Source organism: Sus scrofa, chromosome 1 (genome assembly GCF_000003025.6).
Source record: "Sus scrofa isolate TJ Tabasco breed Duroc chromosome 1, Sscrofa11.1, whole genome shotgun sequence".
NCBI lineage: Eukaryota > Metazoa > Chordata > Mammalia > Artiodactyla > Suidae > Sus > Sus scrofa.
The window spans coordinates 182,402,610-182,425,099 of NC_010443.5; the positions used below are offsets into that span (position 1 = coordinate 182,402,610).

The 22,490-nt window shown below is 36.7% G+C and overlaps 2 protein-coding genes across 11 annotated transcripts in view; one reads left to right on the plus strand and one right to left on the minus strand.

Annotated features, from left to right (window-relative positions):
* Nucleotides 1–5,183, plus strand: part of STYX (serine/threonine/tyrosine interacting protein) — a 50,196-nt gene extending 45,013 nt beyond the window's left edge. For 3 of the 6 annotated variants that reach the window (XM_005659958.3, XM_021102038.1, XM_013993418.2), the window contains one exon: nucleotides 1,578–5,142. In XM_005659958.3, the coding sequence (XP_005660015.1) occupies nucleotides 1,578–1,651 (74 nt within the window). In that variant the 3' untranslated portion in view covers nucleotides 1,652–5,142. Of the gene's footprint in view, nucleotides 1–1,577 lie in introns of all 6 variants that reach the window. The other 3 variants (XM_003121793.4, XM_005659959.3, XM_013993419.2) reach the window with 3 other exon arrangements.
* Nucleotides 1,851–20,844, minus strand: GNPNAT1 (glucosamine-phosphate N-acetyltransferase 1). 5 transcript variants are annotated; one of them, XM_013993391.2, is made up of 7 exons: nucleotides 20,640–20,742; nucleotides 20,075–20,217; nucleotides 14,799–14,966; nucleotides 13,107–13,169; nucleotides 11,215–11,342; nucleotides 10,012–10,073; nucleotides 1,851–8,725 (listed from the first exon to the last, which is right to left on the minus strand). In XM_013993391.2, the coding sequence occupies exons 3-7, from the start codon at nucleotides 14,950–14,952 to the stop codon at nucleotides 8,578–8,580; spliced, it is 555 nt and encodes a 184-aa protein (XP_013848845.1). In that variant the 5' UTR covers nucleotides 14,953–14,966; nucleotides 20,075–20,217; nucleotides 20,640–20,742; the 3' UTR covers nucleotides 1,851–8,577. The 5 variants fall into 5 exon arrangements, with proteins under 5 accessions (XP_013848845.1, XP_005660005.1, XP_005660006.1 ...); XM_005659948.3 differs by lacking the exon at nucleotides 20,075–20,217 and having other exon boundaries at nucleotides 20,695–20,839; NM_001243376.1 differs by lacking the exon at nucleotides 20,075–20,217 and having other exon boundaries at nucleotides 7,243–8,725; nucleotides 20,640–20,840.

The window sequence follows — 22,490 nt, forward strand, 5'->3', positions numbered from 1 at the left end:
CATTGGTACTATATTTCCTTATTTAATTAATCTTATAGTGAAATGTGTATTTCTTTTTGGAGCCTACTCTTTAACATTATTCCCATGATTTAGGGCCTTTAGGGCCCAAATTTAAGGCTATGTTATTGTTAGGCAGATAACACAACAAAATGTATATCAGTTTAACTATTACCTAAACTTTTCCTCCACTGAGACAAATTTCTAGGTTATAACTAATGGGCACATAGGGATAGATTTTTGTTGTTGTTACCCGCTGCACCCGTGGCATATGGATTTTCTTGGGCCAAAGATAGAATCTGAGCCACAGCTGCAGCAATGTTGAATCCTTAACCCACTGCACCAGGCTGGGAATCAAACTGGCAACACCACAGAGACAAGTGGGATCACTAACCCACTGTGCCACAGTGGGGACTTTGAGGGATAGCTTTGATTCTATGTGAGAAATATCTGTACTAGCAGACTCTGATGTGAAGAGAGGTAAAAGGAAACCTCTTCTTTATCTGCTGCATGCCTTCCTTTCTCCTAACTGTAGACTTGTTGGTAATAAAATCAGAGTTTCAGTGGATTTTTTGACAGCATCTGTGAAAGCAAAAAGATAATTATATCTACAAAATAAAACTGTACAAATATAATTTCATAAATTTTATGTTCTAAGTCACGTTTATGGTGCCTAAAATCATAAACTTGGTTACATACCATTATCCTTTTAAAAGTTCTATTTTCAAACTATTTAAAAAAAATTTTTTTTTTTTTGTCTTTTTCCGCACCCACGGCATGTGGAGGTTCCGAGGCTAGGGGTCTAATCGGAGCTGTAGCTGCCGGCCTACACCAGAGCCACAGCAACACGGGATCCAGGCTGCATCTTTGACGTACACCACAGCTCACAGCAACACCGGATCCTTAACCCACTGAGTGAGGCCAGGGATCGAACCTGCAATCTCATGGCTCCTAGTCGGATTTGTTAACCATTGCGCCACGACGGGAACTCCTGTTTTAAAAATTAATGTTCATTATATAAAATACCTTGGAGTTCCCTGGTGGCTTAGGTTAAGAATCCGGTGTTGTCACTGCTGTGGCTGTGGTTACAGCTGTGGTGCAGGTTTACATCACGGGCCTGGTAACTTCTGTGTGCTGTGGGCACAGCCACAATAAACAACAACAGACCAACAAACAATTCTATTTTCAAACTTTAAAAAAAATTTTTTTGGCTGCTTCCACTGCATATGAAAATTCTTGGACCAGGCATTGAACCCACCACACCAGTGACCTGAGCCACTGTGGTTACAATGCCGGGTACTTGCTGTGCCATAAGGGAACTCCTCAAACTGTTTTAAAAATTAATGTTTATTATATAATATACCTTAACACTTAAATCTTAAGAGGGAAAATGTCATGAAGATATAGTTACTTGGGAAATTTATAACAAAAGAATTTACAAAAGTTTACTAACAATTCAGTAATGAAATTATAGTGTATGTATACGGTAACACTTCATGAAAAATGAAGCTTTTTGCTAGCTGTAATATTATAAATATTTAAGTTGCCATTATATGTTATGTTAATGCAATAACTTTTAGGTAGTTCGAAGAGAACACATGAAGAAGAAGATGATTTTGGAAACATGCAAGTGGCGACTGCGCAGAATGGCTGACTCAAGAGCAACATTTCGAGGATGTGGATTTCTATTTGGGAAGGAGAAAATACTAGAGACAGTAATAATATTAAGTGGTAAAAACACAAGTAGTTTCTTTTCAGTTATATGTTGCTTCCAGAATTGTTTCTCTGCAACTTGTTGAGCAACATTTTAAGATATTGGACTTCTGCAATAGATGGTACTGATGGTTTTACCCTTTTTTTTTTTTTTTTAATTCTTTACAGTTTTATTATAAACCAAGAATTTTGGACTTGCAAAGAGGTATTATTGCAATAATGCACTTTCATACTTGAAATTTATTTGTATGATATAAAGTTATTACTTTAAACAAAATGCAAGTTAGGGGGGATTTGTTTATAAAATCTGGGTAATTTATAACAAAAGAATTTCCTAAAGTTTGCTAAAAATTCATTTTGTGTTCTACATATTACATTTAAAAAATAATTTTATGGTTCAATTTTACGATGGAGCCTCTTACAGAAACATTAACAAATGCAGGAATCTGTCACATTTCTTTTTTAGTATAATTCAATAGCTTAATTATCCTTTTATTTTTTTAAACTTTTTGATCTCTTAATAATCTTTAAATCATGACATTGCCAACTGTCCTTACTTTAACATGACCCAAGTATTGCTTCTTTTCCTGTTATCTTCCTAATTTTAATCTATAGAAAAAAAATGTAAGGAGCAAAGGGAAATGTTTTGTTTTATAATACCAGATGCTCAAAAACAAGGAGAGTTTTAAACTTTCAAGTGAGTTTCCTTTAGCATTCTTAAAAGCCAAATGTTGTTTTTGTTCTTTTCAAAGTTGTGTAGCCTGTTTTTTCTTTGTCCAAAATAGTTCTAAATAGAATAAACCAATGTAGCACTATTTTTTTCTAAACAAAGCCCAAAAAAGAAAAGTGCCTTGTCTAATTAGAAAAATAAATAAATCCTTATGTGACTTCTAAATTAGTATGTAGAACAGTGAAAAGTTTTGAACATTTTTCTTCTTCTTCCCTTTTTTTTAAAATCATAAATTAGTTCAAACTGAAAGTCTTAAGGCTTGAAGAAATGTTTAGTAAATCATTTGGAATATGAAACATCTACTCTTTCATTTTGTCTTAATGATTCTGTGAGGTTGTTCTGGCTCAGACAGAAGCTCTTTGAGTATTTCTTGGGGAAAAGCGATTATGAAAGATTTTAGTGTATTTAGAAACTAAAATATGGTTTCTAACACTAAATAAATTAGTGTTGTAAACAATTCTTTACATTGAGTTAATCCAAATTTCCCCCATAATTTGCATTAGCAAAGTCACTTTATGGATCCTAGGTTCTCCATGTTTTTATTTATACTTATAAAAATTGTTCTAAGAAAAACATTTTGCTATTTTAAGTATGATGTTGGGAAGGAGAGGAGTGTTTTTAACTTTTATAGTTGATGATTTAGGGTAGCACAAACAAAACTCCTTTGTATCTCACTTTTCTCAGTCCTCTCTTGAGGTGCTTTACTGATGGGAATGATTTCCATACATTCCCTTGGTACCAAGAGGTACTATGCAAGGTAACCTACTACACCAAGTTACCTAACTTTGCTTTCCTTCCTAAGATGTAATGACACAGTAAAGGCTTTTTTATCCAGCATAGCAGGAGAGTGGAAGTGAATCAAAAAACTGCTTTGTTAATTAAGCGTTAATGCCTGTTGACACAGGTGGTATTCCTTTTCTGATTTCCCTTCCCTTCTCCTATTTCACCACCCTAAAAATACTAGATTGTCAATCCCATAGTGGTCTTGTATTCTGTCGTGTGATTAGGTCATTGGGTGTGGTGGTCTAGTATAGTCAAGATTTGCATTGAGTGTTCAGAAATTCCAGTTGGTAAAGTGCCAGATAACACAGCTTTCCTGTATATAGATCACTATTGGATAGGTCAGCAAAGATCTCTTTTGCAAACTAATAATTTATGATGCTTCATCCAGCAAAAACTGCTTAAAAGAATCTTTGTAATAAGTACATTTAGGTTTTAAAAATGAGACAGTTAAGATTTTCTAAGTTAATTTCTTAAATACACATCTCTCCTCCAGTAGTCTGCCCAAGAATATAGGTTTGGTTATTAATTTATGGTTGGTAATTTTCCACTTTTTCTAACCACTGTAATCTTTATGTTGTCACTAAAGTGCCTGCCCAGCACTGTATATTAAAGACCATCTCTCACAAACACTAGGAAAGGACTGCCATCTTGAGTACAAACTAAAATGGACAAAAAGTTTATTCTTTCATATAAGAACACTGCAATTTATTCTACCTAATGTTCAGCTTGTTCTTCTGGTAGTTCTTCCTAATCTTCTATTTGGTTCCATTTCTGTATTTCTTTTGTTTTCCACTGATGTTTTGTGATGGTTAACTACAGTACATTTAACCAATCATGATTTATTTTCTAGAATATTTGAATAATGTGTAACATAGCACTCAATTTTAAACATTAATCTGGGCACAGAATTTAAAATAGTGCAACAAAGGAAATTCCTTTATTTTCCATTTTGAAAGTATGAAACTTAAATATGGAAAATATTCAAACTGGAATGGCAGTTTTCTTATTTTCTAATTTTAATTCATTGGTTAATGTTAATTTCTTATCACATGTCTAAGTAGCAGTTACCTTTATTTATCTCTACTCTGTGGTGGAAATGTTAAGCTGTGATAGCTTTGCTACCAACTCTCAACCACTTTCAGCACAGAATATTCATTTTGGGAGGATTTTGTGCTTTATCTGAGTTTAAAAGTAGTGTCAGAAAATGTTAAGCATGTCCTTTTAAAGAAAATATAAGGTTTCTAATTGTGTTATTAACCATGATAATTCAAGTGAATTAGAAGTATTTAACTGCAATCTTGAATTATAAAGTTGGGATATATATATAGTTATATATCAAAATCTCAACTTGATGTAAAGTAAATGAGCAGTTACCTGGCGGATTTTTTTTTTTTTCAAATAACTGTTTAATCCATAATTCCATAACAAACCTAGCTTCACATCAATGTTTATTTTGTTCATTTATCAGTGCTCCAACAAGGAAATGATAGGAAATAGCTGAAAATTGCTGAAAGTTTTTTTTTTCTTTTAATTAATTTAGAAAAATAAGTTTCTAGGGTCTTTCAATGCTGGATTCTTTGTCTTATCCATCCATGGCAGCTAAAAAAAAAAAAAAAATCACTCAAAATATTCAGGTTTACATGTTTGCTCTCTCTCATAGGGAGCTGCCATACCTCACAGTTCAAGATGTATTCTATAGATCAGTAACATTGTACTGACATGTAATTGCAATTTACTATGCAGCAAAAATGATTCAAGAAGAAAACCTACAGTGTCTATTTACCTTTGTATAGGCAATTGCTTAAGTCTGCTTTTAACATTTGTACTTGGATAAAATGCTTATGTATGTATAGGAATGTCACAGTGCAAGATGCTGCTAGCTCAGGCACAAAGTATTAAAATTATTTTGTGAAGATTGATGGTTGTATTAAAACTGTTGTGCCATTATACCTCAAAAAGATTGAAAAGCTCATTTATACTGCTTATGCCTCAGAATTTCTTTACTTAGATTGTTGACTTCTAGATAAAAATAATCCAGTTTTAGTCTCACACAGATTAAGGATGAATGAACATTGAGTATTGAGAAGCACATATAAAAATTTTGATTAGTACATGGAATGCCCAAATTTCAGCCCAAGTATATTTTTAACGATTAGTTGAACAAGGTTGGAGTTGAAAGTGAGGGAATTTGTGTTTGAAGGAAAGGTTAAGGCAATCCATCCATAGAATAGCTTCAAACTTATTAAGGAATACTTCTTGCTTTTAGTTTTCCTGTTGTTAGCCTACCTACATAATATTCTTTACCAAATCTATCGTCATTACGATCACTACACTTTTAGATCCTACTAAAAGGCAAAAAATACTGCTGCATAAACTATGACAAGCCATTGATCATAAAATGCATCCAGATTTCCAAATATTACAGCATTAAAAAAAATGTGCAGCTTAGACCCAGTGAAAATACAAATATATAAAATATATGGAGCAAAGTAAAAATCACAACTGCCACTTCATTATATCTTTTCAAAATCAAAAATATATATATATATATTGGGATGTTTTATGCAGTTTTTTCATACTCAAGTTTACTCACAACATGCTTTAGAAAATCATGAATTCCCTGGTGGCTCAGCAGGTTAAGGATCTAGCATTGTCACTGCTGTGGCGTGGGTTCAATCCCTGACCTGGGACTTCCATATGCCACAGAGGCAGCCAAAAGAAATTAAAAAATAATTTTTATGGTAAGTTCCCTTGTGGTTTAGTGGGTTAAGGATCCAGTGTGGTCACAGCTGTGGTGTTGGTTCAAACCCTGGCCCAGGAACTACATGCCATGGGTGTGGCCCCAAAATAAAATATTGTGGTCATCCCTTGGTGGCCCAGCAGATTAAGGATCTGGTGCTGTCACTTTTGTGGAAGGGGGTCACTGCTGTGGCAGGGTTTGATCCCTGGCCTTGGAATTTCTGCATGCCATAGGCGTGGCCAAAGGAAAACCAATCCAAACAAAAAAAAATCAAACTATTCTGGTTAACTAAAGCTAAATACAGGTCATCAGTTTCTTCAGTGACACAGTTTTTATACACTATACCTGACCTATAACTATTTCCTATGGGGGGATTTAAGAAAGACCTTAAGAACACTATTTAAAGGTATTTATTGAAATACCAACCTTGTAGATAGTTTTATTTCAAATCGTTCAGGAAAAAGAAATGTAATAAAGCATTTTTTTGTTTTGTTTTTTGTCTTTGTAGCGTCACACCCAAGGCGCATGGAGGTTTCCAGGCTAGGGGTTGAATTGGAGCTGTAGCTGCCGGCCTACACCACAGCAGCGCTGGATCTGAGCTGTGTCTACAACCTACACCACAGTTCACGGCAATGCCAGACCCTTAACCCACTGAGCAAGGCCAGGGATCGAACCCAAGTCCTCATGTATACTAGTCAGATCCGCTAACCACTGAGCCACAACAGGAACTCCTAATTAAGCATTTAGTTTTGGAGTTCCCATCATGGCTCAGTGGTTAGCAAATCCGACTAGGAACCACAAAGTTGCGGATCAAACCAGAGCTGTAGCTCCTGGCCACAGCCACCAGCCATGTCATCTGAGCTGCGTCTGTGACCTGCATCACAGCTCATGGCAGTGCTGAATCCTTAACCCACTGAGCAAGGTCAGGGATTGAACCTGTGTCCTCGTGGATACTAGTTGGGTTCATAAACTGTTTAGCCACAAGGGGAACTCCAGGTTTATTTTTTAAAACATGGGCTTTTAATTACTAGAATGTACCTAATAAAGCTACTGTTACCAAGGTTGTAGGACTCCTGAAAAAGCAAAACTAGCTCTGTTGCTTTTACTAGGGAACAGATCAATGCATCTGCCTAAGTCATCAGCAGATAAGTAGTGTGCTCTCTACTGTTGAAGAATTTCTGTTGTTTTAGAAAGCAAACTAGCTCTACTGCATGGAGGGAAATCTGAAATCTAGTTGAGGTAGGTGTAGCTGAGTCAAAGGGAAGAGAAACAGGTGGTCTTTACTTTCTAGTTCCATTTTATTTTGCTTTGGTTTTTGGCTGTGTCTGCAGCATACAGAAGGTCCCTGGGCCAGTTACTGATCCTGTGTCACAGCTGTAACCATAGCCTCAGTAGTGACAACACTGGATCCTTAACTCTCTGAGCCTTGAGGCAACTCCTCTAAGCTCCTTTCACAAAGAGTACACAAAACTACAATTTTATGAACCATGACTTGAACAGTTCAATAGACAACTCAAGAAAAACACAGACAACATTAGGGTTCTAACAAAAGACTATTACATGAACAGGTTTAATGTAACATGGAATGCAAAAGATTAGAACCATTAATAAAGTGTCTAATTCTTATTTCAACTTAAAAAATAATTAAAATAAATAAAATCAAACAGGAGTGACCAGAATAATAGTACCATTATAATCACATTAAATAGAAAAGCTTCCATCAACATTTTTAGAATGTAATAAAAGTAGTATGATACATTTTAAAATATTCCACTCAATTTTGTAATCTCTTCTTCATAAAAATGTTACTCAGAAGAGGGGCTTCACACACCCATGGGAAGATGAGAAATCAGGTTAGAAATACATAATGTGCCAGAATTTACTAATTTACTGTTAAAAAGTACTTCTTAGATATTTTAAACAAATGAGTAATTATTGTTTTTCACATGGTACGAGACAGATGGTACTTTAGCTACACTAGATTTACATCAGCTTTCAGATGTACATTTAAATCGTCACATTTTTTATGTTAATTTTTATTTTACTTCTTTTAAAGGCTGACCAGGTTGTTTGTCGGTATGATACTAAGATTGACAAATGTTGGTCTGTCCTACATTAGTTATAATATATCTAACATCCAATTTCATGTAGTATATGTGAAATGATATAGCCCTAATTGGTATTTAAATATATTTCTTTGAAACAAAAGTATTAATTTTATGAATGTGATAATAAATAGCCTTATTCATTGTATGTTATTTTTAACAAGCAGTACAGATAGCAGACACATAACTCCTTACTACCTATACTCTGACTACTAAGAAATGAAGCCAAACTTTAGAAAAATACAATGCAAGAAAAGATTCAAGTTAAAAATATACTCCTTTGGTTAAAAATCATCCCCTTTATAATATGCATTTGTAATCTAAACTCACAGCATGTCCCACCAGCCCAAAGTAATCTGTCATTATACTTGTGTATTACAATATTTTTCTCAATCCAGTATTTATGGAGGTCACTGAGTTGGCAGCAACAAAATATTTTATACCCCAGGAAGAGAATATATAACCTTGTTAAACTAGCTCCTTTAACAAATGTCTTTCTTAAAAGATTTCTACTTTAGAAACCTCCTACACATGTAGTTTTCTTCAGATACTGTATATCCAAACTTTTTGTAGAAGCCAACATTTTGTGGTAGACATTCAAGGGTAATCTTATAACAGTTCAGTTTCTTGCTTAGCAAAGTAAGGGTTGATAATAACCTGAAATTAAAAAAAAAAGGGGGGGAGGCACAGAACATTTGTTAATAAAAATGATTTTTAGTAACAATATGAATATTACATAAAACTTCAAGTTTATATTTGAAATAGGTTTAGATCATGGCCTTTCCCACTATATTCATTTAAATATTCAAATTATAATGGATAAAATTTGAATCACCCAAACCATTTTATTTTGTCTCAAATATACTTTAGTAATCTCCAGCCCATTAATAAATAGGGCAAATACTAAACTCACCCTAAACCCTTTTTAAAAATAGGCTTTAAAATTTTTAATACCAAAGACTGGCATGTTTTAAAAAATTATGGCCAAAATTAATCTTTGTTGTTAAATCTATTGAAACTACTTAAGAATAAGCAACATTCCCATATAAAATGGATAAATAATTACTTTGTTCTTTATTGTTAGATTTGTGAAAGAATGTATCAGGTTAACTCTGAATTGGTCTAATTAATATGAAAGTGGAAACAAAGTAAAAAAGTGTATACATCTTTATAAATTCTTAAGGACTCCAAACCCATTGTAAGAACTGTTTCTAACTGCCTTAGGAGAAAAAACTAGAGAAGACCTACAAAAATTTGCCTAAAGGGTTTTCTCATGTTGCATAGATTAAAACATCTTATTCTGAAGATAGAACATCCTGAAGTTACACCATTATGAAAGGTATGATTAAGTTAAGTGAACTAGAAATATCAGAAATTGGTCTGTTTGATTCACTGAAATATAACAAATACTCTGAATAGTGTCTGGCATGTAGCACATGCGTAATATTTGAGTGATTCCTTAAAATTCAGAAAAGATAATGTTAAGTAGCAAGTTCTATTTTATAAAATAGGAAATAAACCTATGAAATTTACATTCAGATAAAATTATAAAGGATTTTGCAGTTAAGGCTATTTCATCACATGGCTCTAAAACTTTCATGACTAAGAACATGTCCTTTGTTTTAAATATGACAGAGAAATGGACAAATTCTGACTCACCAAAAGTTTGTTTGCTACTACTATGACAGTATTACTAAGAGTTAATAGCTTTAGGGGGTTGCTATTTCAATAGTATACTTTGAATTTCCAACTTTATGGTAAAAACTATATAAAAATACTACGATTTTCTTCATTAAATTCAGCCTAAGCTATGGAATGAGAATGAATTCATAATTAATGATGCCTAAAAAGAACTTCAAACAGGAAAACATTTTTTAATAAGTATTTTGCCAAGAAACAGAGTATCTCATTTATGCAGGGTTACCTTGTTTCTGCCTACTTACAATTTGCCAAGCTGCTTTCCTCTGCATTCATCACTAACAACAACATCTTCTACTCTTCCTCTCTGAAAATATTTACATTATTTAAAGGACTAAGCATGTAGTTTTGTTTTTAGCTAAATCAACAAGTAAGAATTCATTGATAAAAATAAATGTTTTGTAAACCTGAACTTTACAAAATGCAAAAATTTTAACTTATTATAGAAGAAATAATACCAAGAGTTAATTTGTGGCCTGATCTTTTTTGGATATCCTAAACCTTTCCACTCCATTATTATTATTATTATTATTATTATTAACCTCTGGCATATGGTAGTTCCCAGGCTAGGGGCCGAATCAGAGCTACAGCTGCCAGCCTACACCACAGCCACAGCAATGTGGGATCTAAGCTCTGTCTGAGACCTACACCACAGCTTGCACCAATGCCAGATCCTTACTTAACCCCTGAGCAAGGCCAGGGATCAAACCCACATCCTCATGGATACTAATGGGGTTCGCTTCCACTGACCACAACAGGAACTCCTCCAATTCCATTATTTTAAAGGAGATCTCAGAATCCACATCATCAAAATGTAGTCTTGTCATGAAAGTACTATATCCATCATCCTACTCCTTACTTAATAGCAATTTATTGCAGACATCCAAACATACTAATTTCTAATACAGAAACACACCAAATTTCATACCTCACTGAAGACATTCCAAGTGTTTCTATCATATGCTCATGGATTACCTAGATTTTATCATTTCACATGAGTTATTAGGAATGAAGGGACTACAAGGCATTAGATGTGTCATAATTAGAAGAGAATGCAGTATTCTGAACCCTCTACTACTGGGAAACTGATGGGAATTTGTGTTAATGCAGAATATTCAAAGTATTGTTTTTGAAAAAAAAAATTAGCATTAGAGATTCCAAACATTACTGCCAAATTCCACAGTGTTGACTTAGTTTCTCTATACTAATTCAGACACTACAGAACAATTTTTAGTAAATAATTCATAATTGTTAATAGATCTTCTCATAACTCTCAGAAGACAATGGGAAAATGACTGATTTCTAAGAAGCAAAAATATTCCATTAAATATATAGCTCATTTTACAATAGAAAACAGTGGGAAAATAGATTTGTCTAATGGAAACAAAGTCAGTTTTGCTAGAAAACAAATGTCCATTTTACTCATGAACATGTATGTGAACACATACCTTAGCACAAGAATGGATGAATTTATGTTCTATTATCAGAGTTGCTGTAGCAACTATCTGTCCTAAAGTCACATCTTCTACAACAGTAACATAATAGTCCCCAGATTTCTTCATGTGCTCAAAAGATTCTGTAGAAATTGGAAAACAGTGTTATGTGGTAGACATTAAACTTTATTAGGTACCAGAAAAATAACAGAATTAGGGGACTTGATTACTGAATATTTAAAGCTATTTACCACAGTAACTTTCAACTTTGTTTCTAAAGAAAGTATCATTTATTAAAAATGACCCAGTAGTTCAAATATAATCAATCAGTATCAACTGGAGCATAGTCCATATGTTAAAAAAAATCTGACAGTAAAATAAAGATTAATACAACTATTTTAGATGAACAGCACTTACAATACAAATATACATGTTGCCATTTCTTTGACTAATGAATGAATTTCTCTAATGTTTACTCTCAAAAGACATTTATATATAGAAAAAAACTCTGCAAATTTTAACAAGAGAATGTTTATGTGTCTCATTCTATAATTATTAGTCTTTCGGTTTCAAAAATTGACAGTAGTTTTCAATTTTCCCCATCATGATTTCCTTCAATGATAATCTTAAGGGTTTCATGATTACATGACCTGTTTTAGAAATAAAATCATCATTTTTGTTTGATTTGAAAGTACTCTGAAGTAAATTTTAAAAAAAGTCTCATTTCCTAGTAATTTTCCCAAAGCCACACTACAAATAGGAACAAAAAATGGAATAAATACTTTGCCCTCAAATTGATTTTTAGTACTTACAGTGATGAAATTACATGATTTCTCATCTAATCTGATACGTCTACAAAGAAGAAATCAGGAATAAAAACAGCCTAACAGTCTAAACATATTGTTTATTGCCCCAATCTTATTCTAGTAATGGGTCTGGAGAAGGAAGAAATAAATTCAATGAAGTAAAAACAATGAGAATCAGAAAATAATGATCTTCATCTTAGGAGGGTCATACAGAGAACAAAATAAAATTACCTATCAAAGGAAATAAACAAATTAGAGAAAACAGGAAGACAGTGTTCAGAGCACTAGATGGAGTCAGGAAGGTTATAGTTCTTTACTAACCAATAACTATCTGTGATCTTGGGTAAGTCATTGGACCTAACTCTAGAGAGTTCCATTCTTTCACATGTGTAAAAAGTGAGGGATGAATTAAAAGATACCTGCCAACGCTAAAATTCAATATGAGTAAAGCAAGAAATAAATGTATCCTACATTTTTGATTAGGTGATGAAATTTCAGTGAAATAACCTAACCACATGAAAGGAAAATACTACAATAAAAAACAATCTCTAGAGCTGCTACCCAGGTTCTATGCTACAGTAATTAACTAACAGTAGCCAGGTACAAGAGTTCCTGTTGTGGCTCAGCAATAATGAACCCGACCAGTATCTATGAGGATGCGAGTTTTCGATCCCTGGCCTCATTCAGTGGGTTAAGGATCAGGCATTACCACAAGCTGTGGTGTAGGTCACAGACGTGGCTTGGATCTGGCATTGCTGTGGCTGTGGTGTAGGGCGGCAGCTGCAGCTCCAAGTTGACCCCTAGCTCAGGAACTTCATATGCCACGGTGCAACCCTAAAAAACCAAAAAAAAAAAAAAAAAAAAAAAAACACAAACCAAAAAAAACTAGCCACATATTTTGTAAAACATGGTAGTTGCTACATTTAGATTTCAGAATAGTTTAGCTGCACTAAACATTTAAATAAGAAAATAGCTTATTTATTATTTGAATAATTTCCAGCTAGTTGAACAAAAACACAGACAATGAACAGAGCTGTAAACAAAAATAAAATCTTTCCCCTTATTTCTTTTCATTCAGGAAAAAGAGGCTGTATTACTTACTCATAAATTGTTCCGGGTTAACAACTCCAGTCTCTGTCAGCTGACCTAGTACCTTAAAAAAACCTAGTTTTGAAAAACAGATTTCAAGTTGTGAGAAGAGCAAATGAAATATATTTCAAAAGAAGCAGTATGTCAAGCTGGTGGGATTAATGGCAGTTTTTTCAAAATTTTATGCATTGACCATTTAAAATTGGTATTTTAAAGATTAAATGAAACCCACTATTCTTTCTATAATCACTACATAAAACAAGTTTTCCAATGTTTTTGCCTGCATGAGATTTTTGAAATAGTACTGACCTTACTTTAATATTCAATATTTACAGAACCAGCATGTACAGTTTTCAATGTAATCTGCATTAGATTCAGTACATGGGATGCCAAGTTTTCCCAAACATGTGCCTTGGTTTTACTTAAAAATACAAGATTCTCATTCTGAACAAATATATTATTTGTAAAATAAAAGATAACATTGTTAAATTTTTTTTTTCGGCCACAGCATGCAGCGGCTTGAAGTGGATCTTAGTTCCCAGACCAGGAATTGAACCTGGGTTGCAGCAGTGAAGGTGCCTAATCCTAACTACTAGACCACCAGGCAACTCCCAACAGCACATTTTAGAACTTCGAGGGTTTTTTTTTTTTTTTTTTTTTGATCTTTTTGTCTTTTTAGGGCTGCACCCACAGCATATGGAGGTTCCCAGGCTAGGGGTCTAATCAGAGCTGTAGCAGCCGGCCTACGCCAGAGCCACAGCAACGTAGGACCTGAGCCCCACCTGCGACCTACACCAAAGATTGTGGCAACGCCAGATCCTTAACCCACTGAGCAAGGCCAGGGATGGAACCCACGTCCTCATGGATGTTAGTCAGGTTCCCTAACTGCTGAGCCATGACGAGAACTCCTAGAACTTTGAGAATCTTAACTTCTATATACTCAGTAATTAATTTGACCAAAATAGTTTCTTCAGATTTCTTACCAAAAAGAAAACTGTAAAAAGTTGATTTTTGACTCCTGAAATTTAAGGAAATCATTTTGGAGAATGTGATGTTAAAAAAATACATATAGACAACACTTTTTGCAACTTATGTAAGATAAATTAAATTATCTCCATCCACATTCCCCATCTCGCTTCTTAAAGGAAATTCTTCCGTATGTGTCATCACACATGATAATTTTCCCTTTTTGGCTTTTTTTTTTTTTTTTTGGTCTTTTCTAGGGCTGCACCTGTGGCACATGGAGGTTCCCAGGTTAGGGGTCTAATCGGAGCTGTAGCTGCCAGCCTACATCAGAGCCACAGCAACACGGGATCTGAGCTGCATCTGTGACCAATACCACAGCACATGGCAACGCCAGATCCTCAACCCACTGAGCGAGGCCAGAGATTGAAACTGCAACCTCATGGTTCCTGGTAGGATTCCTTAACCACTGAGCCACGATAGGAACTCCTTTTTGGTTTCTTAATTAGGAAGGAGCACTGTTGTACTTAAGTCATTTGAAATACTTCAGAGTAATATCTGGTTTTAACCATGAAATGTACACAATGGAACTGAGTTCTCAGCCACTTCAAAAATTAAGCATTAAAAATAATATACAAGTCAAATAGTATTTTTAAAAGTTATCAGACTCATGTTTATGGAGAAAACAGAATGCTATTGCTGTAAGTCTAACCAGAATTTGTAAACTAAGTAAGTCCATACCTCTATTTAAATCAGCAGTACAAAGAGGCCTCAAAACCAAACCTTCTCCAGGATGTGTTGGGGAAATGGCTGGAGAAAATGTAGCTGTATTCTGACTCCAGTCCACTTCTTTGAGTAGACTTGGGTCAAAGAGAGGAGTTTCATCAGGTTTCATCGTTGCAGTAAGGTCTAAAATAAAAATTTGAATGTTAAACATTTTTTAATATAAGGAAAATTGTTATGATTGGCAAGAATGTTAATTTGTTAAAAAAATTAATACAACTAGAAAAATTCTTTAACAGGTAGGCAAGATTTTATTTTAGCCTATCCTGAATCTAAAAATCAAATGCCACAGTTACAGATATATAGAAAATTCACAAATTCTATCAGACAGTAAATGAGTGACTAAATTTAGAAGTTTTAAACTTTAAAACTCCATTTTCTTTTCTTTTTTTTTTTTTTTTTTTGGTTTTTTTTGTTTGTTTGTTTGCCTTTTTTAGGGCCGCTCTCACGGCATATGGAGGTTCCCAGGCTAGGGATCTAATCGGAGCTGTAGCCACCGGTCTACACCAGAGCCACAGCAACGTGGGATCCAAGCCGAGTCTGCAACCTACACCACAGCTCAGGGCAACTCCGGATCCTTAAGCCACTGAACAAGGCCAGGGATCGAACCCGCAACCTCATGTTTTCCCTAGTCTGATTCGTTAACCACTGCGCCATGACGGGAACTCCAAAACTCCATTTTCTAATAGGACTTGTAAAAATTTTCTTCCTATGGTTCACTGTAGTGCTGTAAATAGCTGACTTTTCATGCGCTCTTAGTTTTGTTTTGTTTTGTTTTTCTTACATTATTGGACTTTATTGTTAGGCTAAGGAATAATTTGATACTAAGGTAGACTTATCAGGCATGTAACTTTTTTCTTTAATATGAACCATGAACAGAAGATTCTCTGCATTCATTGGAATATATGGTCTCAGCTATGACAGAATCACATTTAAGAGTATCTACTGGATTTTGTTTTTACAGCAGTTTTTCTAAAAATCAGTAAGTTTCTTAGCTGCATCTAAACAAGAATTGCCAGTGTTTTCCATGCTATTGGAAAATGATCAGTTATGGTATTTTTCTCTTTTGTCAAAAATGGTCAAGTTCTTACTAGGTGTGGTCTAATAAAACAGACTAAATAAAAGATACAATGATAGAAAAACACAAAAGCATAAAAACAGGTCAGGGTCGGGGGGGGGGGGCACACTTCTGCAGGACAGAGTTGCTAGAAGAAACAGTCTTCCCAACATTATGAGGAGACTTTACAGGCAACTCCAAACTTTCATTTCTAAGCACATAGCCAGTTAAAGAAATCCCAGTTGACCCTTGAACAGCACAGGCGTTTAGGGTGCCCACCCTCCACACAGTCAAAAATGTGAAGTAAAAAATCCATGTGTAACTACAGTCAGACCCCTGTTTATCCACAGTTCTGTTAAATATGTGGATTCAACCAACCTTGGGTTGTGTAGTACTGCAGTGATCCTCACAGTTCAAACCTAGATTGTTAAGGGTCAACTGCATTCTATTTGATACCTTCCTCTAATTTTTCTTTGAAACAGAATTTAGAAGATATATATCCATAACACACTACCATAAAATAAAGAAATATATGAAAAATTAAAGGCCACTTAATAACAGAGCAATTTCCTCAATAACCCAACTCCCAAATGTACCCTATTTTATAAGTCACAACATGCTTAAGGGGAACTATCCTTTACTTTCCTTTAAAGATTAAACTGCCTATATAACCCAATATAACTATATAGGTAATGCTGCAGTATAGCACGGGATTCGGGAAGGTAGTGTGGGGTATTACATAGAAGTTAACATTTGTTCAGGACTTACTACCCAGGCATTGTTCAAAGAACTTTACACATTACTAATTCATTACTGTAACAATCCTCCAGGGTAGGGATGATTATTATCTCTATTTTAACAGATGAGGAAATGCATGTGTAAAGAAACCTGCCCAAGGGACACAAAATTTAGTGAGCCAGGATTGAAATGTAGGCATGGAAATAGCATGGTGTTCAAATGTCAAACTTGTGATCCTGGCTAAGGAAGTTAAAGTGAGAATCTGTTTCCTCGTTTATCAAATGTAGGTGAAATTACTGGAAGGAAGAAATGAATTACTGAATAAAAGCACCTAACAGTGCCTGACACACTGCAGGTGCTTGACAAGATATACTTTAGTTAGCAACTCATTTAAGATTCATTTTTATGAATTTTTGTTAACTTTCATGAGTCAGGCACTGTGCTGGGTACAGGGGCTACAAAAAGGTTATTATGTTTATGTTAAACTGAAAGTTAGCATTCTAGAAAGGAAAAACGGAACTTAAAAAATAATGGTTTATTACGTAGAATGTCCAGAGGTTTGTTTTCTTTCCCTCAAAAAAGGACTCAGATCATGTTATGTTATAAACACTATACCTGTTTCTATGAACATAGAGGAAAGGAAATAAATTGTGATGATTAAAACAATCCATTCAGATTAAATTTAATAAGCTTATAGTCCATTTGTATAGATTAATTTTAGTGCCTGCACTTTAGCGTTTGTCCCTGATAAATTGAGTCCCTGAGGATTTTGGGAAAGATAGGTAACAGCATTTTTTTTTTCAGATATGCAGATAAACAGCTTAAATTTACTTATCAATAAGGTAAAATATGCACATTAACTGCAGAAGTCAGAAAGTATTAAAAATTTATGCTTCTCAAGGCAATACACCATTTAAACATTTTCATGTTCATGCTATTTAACATACAATTACAACTATAAAGTTTAAAGAAAGCTCAAAAAGTAGTTGAGATGTACATTAAGATAATGAAAAGTTAACCAGAAAGTTAAAAGTCTTTTTCTTATAAAGTCACCTGAGTTTACAATGAAATGTGCCTAATAATATTTGAGAGGGGAGAGGTACATAGGAGAATTAGGATTATGAAGCCTTTAATAATGAATTTTCAACAGTGAATACTAATATTTTCCTGTGCTTTTCTTTAACCAGATGGTCCTATTTCATGAATGATTGTAAACATAAATGACTCTGGCTAATATTTATTAGAATGAAAATACAATGAAAGATCTATCATTATTACCCCTATTTTACAGCCTAGAAAGCAGGCACAGTAACTTACTCAAGACAACAGAGCCAATAAGGAATAGGGAGGGCTCACAAGCAGGCAGCAGGGCCAGCTTCAAGGGCCCTGGACTGTGCAGCTGCACATGGCCCCAGACTTGGTTAATTCTCTGCTGTCACTGTCTAGAAATTCTTAATAATTTTTAAACAGAGTCCTGTATTTTCATTTTTCATGGGATGCCACAAATTTTGCAGCCATTTTTGCACGACTCCAGGCTCTGAAACTCTTTAGTATTGAAGATGCAGTAGTGAAGGTGAATTCTCTACTGTATAAGAGTTAAATTCAGTCAAAGCAGCACTTATAACCTATATTTGGAAAATAAGAATTTCAGGCTTGTCAAAAATACTTAAAGCATTCTGGATAGAAATAAGAGTCAATATTCTTATGTCAATCAGAAATTAGTATCAAAATGCTTATATGAGTTATTTTACAAAACACAGCCATACTTAAGGTTACCTTCTTTTATCTTACTCTGTCCCCATATACTAAAATTCTGCTAGTGCCCAATTAATATGCTGGACAAGTTAAAACATGATTTGAGGAGTTCCCGTTGTGGCACAGTGGTTAACGAATCCGACTAGGAACCATGAGGTTGCGGGTTCGATCCCTGCCCTTGCTCAGTGGGTTAACGATCCGGTGTTGCCGTGAGCTGTGGTGTAGGTCACAGACGCGGCTCGGATCCTGTGTTGCTGTGGCTCTGGCGTAGGCTGGCGGCTACAGCTCTGATTAGACCCCTAGCCCGGGAACCTCCATATGCCGCAGGAGCGGTTCAAGAAATGGCAAAAAGACAAAAACAAAAACAAAAAACATGATTTGATAATAAATTTCAAAAGATTTTAAAAAAGAGAAAAAGAGGTAGATTTACTTGGTTTACAAAAGAAATAATTTTCAGCATCTTAGAGTGCCCCTAGGTACCACAAAACTGGGAAATTTCAATAAATAGAACTGCATAATTGTTTGAAGCTGAATCTCAGTATTATCATTGGGGTCTTATTTCGAAGATTTTTGATAATTTTAAAAAGTAAACCCTAACCTATAAGTATTTCTCAAGAACCTTTCCTGTTTAACCACTAAGTTAGCATGCATTTAAAGGCCCGTATATGCCTAACCTTAGCTCAATAAATGCCTAGTGAATGAATAATGAATGGTGTAACACTTATCTGGAGGTCACATTTCAGAAAATCTAGAAGAAAGATTCCCAAACTGCCACAAGTAATATCACAAAAACCATACATCAAATTCATTTTTACTAAGATCAGCTCAGGTTTTCAGTCAGTTGAACATTCTTTGGAAGCAAATGCAACATTGGTTTCTCAGCCTCTACAGGACACTAGAATATACACATAGGGAGGAGCTGTTGCTAGAAACAAGCAAGTGAGAGCAACAAGTTATAGATACTGGGAATGAAGATTTCAAAAGTTGACACAAAAATTTAAAAAACAATCTGAGGTCAAATCCAAACTGCCTTTAGATATCTCAAGAGCTCTTGAGGGCATCGCTGTACTCCTTCAGTATAGGGTTAAAGCAGGCAGGGGGCCCTCGTGCTGTGTGAGACTGGGGTTCCTCGACATACATTTTATAACAATTTCAATAATTTGATTAAATTCTGAATCTAAAGAACACCCCATTCGCTGATCATTTTGATAGGTCTGGCTATATTTATTACATAGCTATATTTATTACACTTAAGGTGAGAATTTTCAAAAGTATTTTCTGATAGTTTATCTGACCTCTGTAATAGAGGCATTATTCTCAGTCTATCCTGGAGCAAGCTGGAGCACGTGGAACTTTCAGGACTTAACTCCAAGGTAACAGCCAATGAGTGAATTGGGACTAAATCTTCTGCTGTGGTTCTCCCACCTTGAGCTCTACAAACACCATACTCAGTAGAAGCCAATCTTTACATCATCGTGCCAGACAGGTAGCTGTCTCCTCTATTCTAAAAAATGTCAGTGAATCCTGCCTAATGAAACTGATCAAAATGATTTCTTGAGATCCCTTCTAAGATTCACTCACGAGTGTATATCCTAATAAAACTAGAATTGCCTTTCAATTTTGTGTGAAATTTTAAGAGTTCAATTTACATAAACATTACATCCCATAACAGAAATCACCGTACTCAGTGTTCCTAGGGGTAGAAGTCGCGGGAAGAGACAAAGGATGTCGGTCTTTCGCACATTGAAAACCCCAACTTAGTCAGCCCAGGAGGTGTTCTTCGGAGCCGAATCATGTCCTCAAGTGGCTCCTGACCGCTGTGGGGTGCTCCTCGAAAAGGAAAAGGGGGCCCCAGGCGTTCGTGCCCACTCAAAACCGAAGGCGACAGAGACTGTGAATAGCTGTCACAATCCTCCATGCTAAAGAGTTTAGACCCAAGTCTCCGTTCTTGCCCTACCAAGGGCCACCCCCTGCATGGCCGGACCACTGGCCATCATCCCTAACCTGTTCCAGGCGTGTGTCCGCTGAACTTGCTCTAAACTACCCTCTACGCCCCCATGTACACCCAGCTGGCGAAGATCAATGCCCAGCTCCTCGAACGGAACCTCCCCGAGCCCTAGCCCAGGCCTAGCTCTCCTCGCTCGGGGTAGCAGTCCCACCTGTTTGATAAATCTGAAGGCAGGCCCACGACGGCACCCAGGGCATCCAGCCCGGCCCCGCTCCCTCTCCCCGACCCCCAGCCCCCTCACCCGTAGAGGGCCGCAGTTGGCGCTCCTCTCCAGGCCTTGTCGAACTCTCACCCACCCGGGTATACAGCACTGGATCCGGATCCGGCTTCAGCGCCAGCCCCACCTCCTCTACCTCCCGCGCGCGCTACAGTCGCTTGCTCAGCCGCCACGGCGCGAGCAGCCGCCAGGACGTGGCAGCACCACCGCCTCCAGCCCGCCCCTGCCCGCTGACGCAGGGCAGCGCGCAGGCCGGCGGAGGCGACGGCGGGCGGGGCCAGGGGCGAAACCCGAGTGCGGGGGCGGGGCCTGTGGCGGCGTCAGCACGTGGGGCGGCAGCGAAGACGTTCCCGGGACTCCGCCCGGCGCGGGCGCCGGGCAGGAATCCAGAGCTCACTCCTTCGTACTCCGCGCTCCCTAAGGCTTTTCCCACGGCCTCAGCGTCTTGGCTTTTATGGAAATAATTTTGCCTCGGAGTCAGCTAAGTGGTGACTAGTGTGGGCTGCTTTGATTCTTAGAGGCCAGAGGCTCGGCCCCTTGCCCTCTGCATTTGCCCCTTCCCTTCAGAATCACTCCACTCATTGATTAGGACTTGTGCTGGAGGCTCGAAGCTTCTTATCCCGTTTTTTTTTGAGTCACAAATCCAGTCTCTGTGAGGCGGGGCACCTGCATCTTACTCCCAGACTGCGTTTTATTTCTCGCTCAACTCCTTTTTGGATGAACGTGGGGTTAAGACATTAGTTCTCAGCTGCGCGATTTTATTTCCCAGGAGACAGTTGACCATGTGTGGCACATTTTCAAACTCAAATCTTAGGGGAGCGGGGATGGGGAGGGAACAGGTTTTAGCGGCATCTCTCCAGATGAGAGGATAAAAGTGGGTATAGATCAGGCACGCTGCAAAATGTTGCACAGAACACACGGCAGCTCCCAACAACAACAAAAATCACCTGGCCTGAAATTTCAGTATTGCCGAACTTGAGAAACCCTGGGTTAGAAGAAAACTGACTTTTCTCTGACCTCCTGTCTTACCTAAGTAGCATGTGTTAGTAAACAGGTTCAGAGATGTTAGTTAATATGCTGAAGTCACATAGCTAGTCTCTCTCCTTCCTTGCTTCGTTCCATAAATTTCAATTTTTTTCTTGCTTATTTTTGAGACTTAAATTTCAGTTAACTGTTTTACTGATTGGTGCATTCTCACAACTTCAGAATATCCATCTCGTTTTTACCCTTACACATACAAAAGAATATGCGAAGACGTAAACAACAGTAAACACCGCTAATCTTAAGAAACACATAGCTTTGTTTTCTTTCAGATTTCTGACCCTATATTTACAGTGAGTTCCTCCTGGGCAAAAGAACCTTGTAAATTTTCTTTTTTCTCTCCTTTAGGGCCACAGGTGCTGCATAATGAAGTTCCCGGGCTAGAGGTGGAATCAGAGCTTCAGCTGTTGATCTATGCCACAGCAATGTGCGATCTGAGCCGTCTGCGACGTACACCACAGCTAGCTGCAACTAGGGATCCTTAACCCATTGAGCGAGGCGAAGGGTTGAACCCAAATACTAATGGATACTAGTTGGGGTCATTTCCACTGAGCCACAGTGAGAACTCCCAGTAAATTTTAAATTTATCAGAGTGAAACAATTGTAAAATTCATCCAGACCACAGGAGTTCTAAGAGGTACCCCACCAGATCTGCATTCAAGACATACCACTGGAGTTCCCACTGTGGTGACATGGTTTAAGAGTCCGACTGCAGTGGCCTGGGTTTCTACAGAGGCGTGGGCTGGATTTCCAGCCTTGGGCAGTGGGTTAAATATTCTGGGCACTGCTGCAGTTGCGGCCTAGGTCACAGCAAGGGCTGGGATTCAGTCCCTG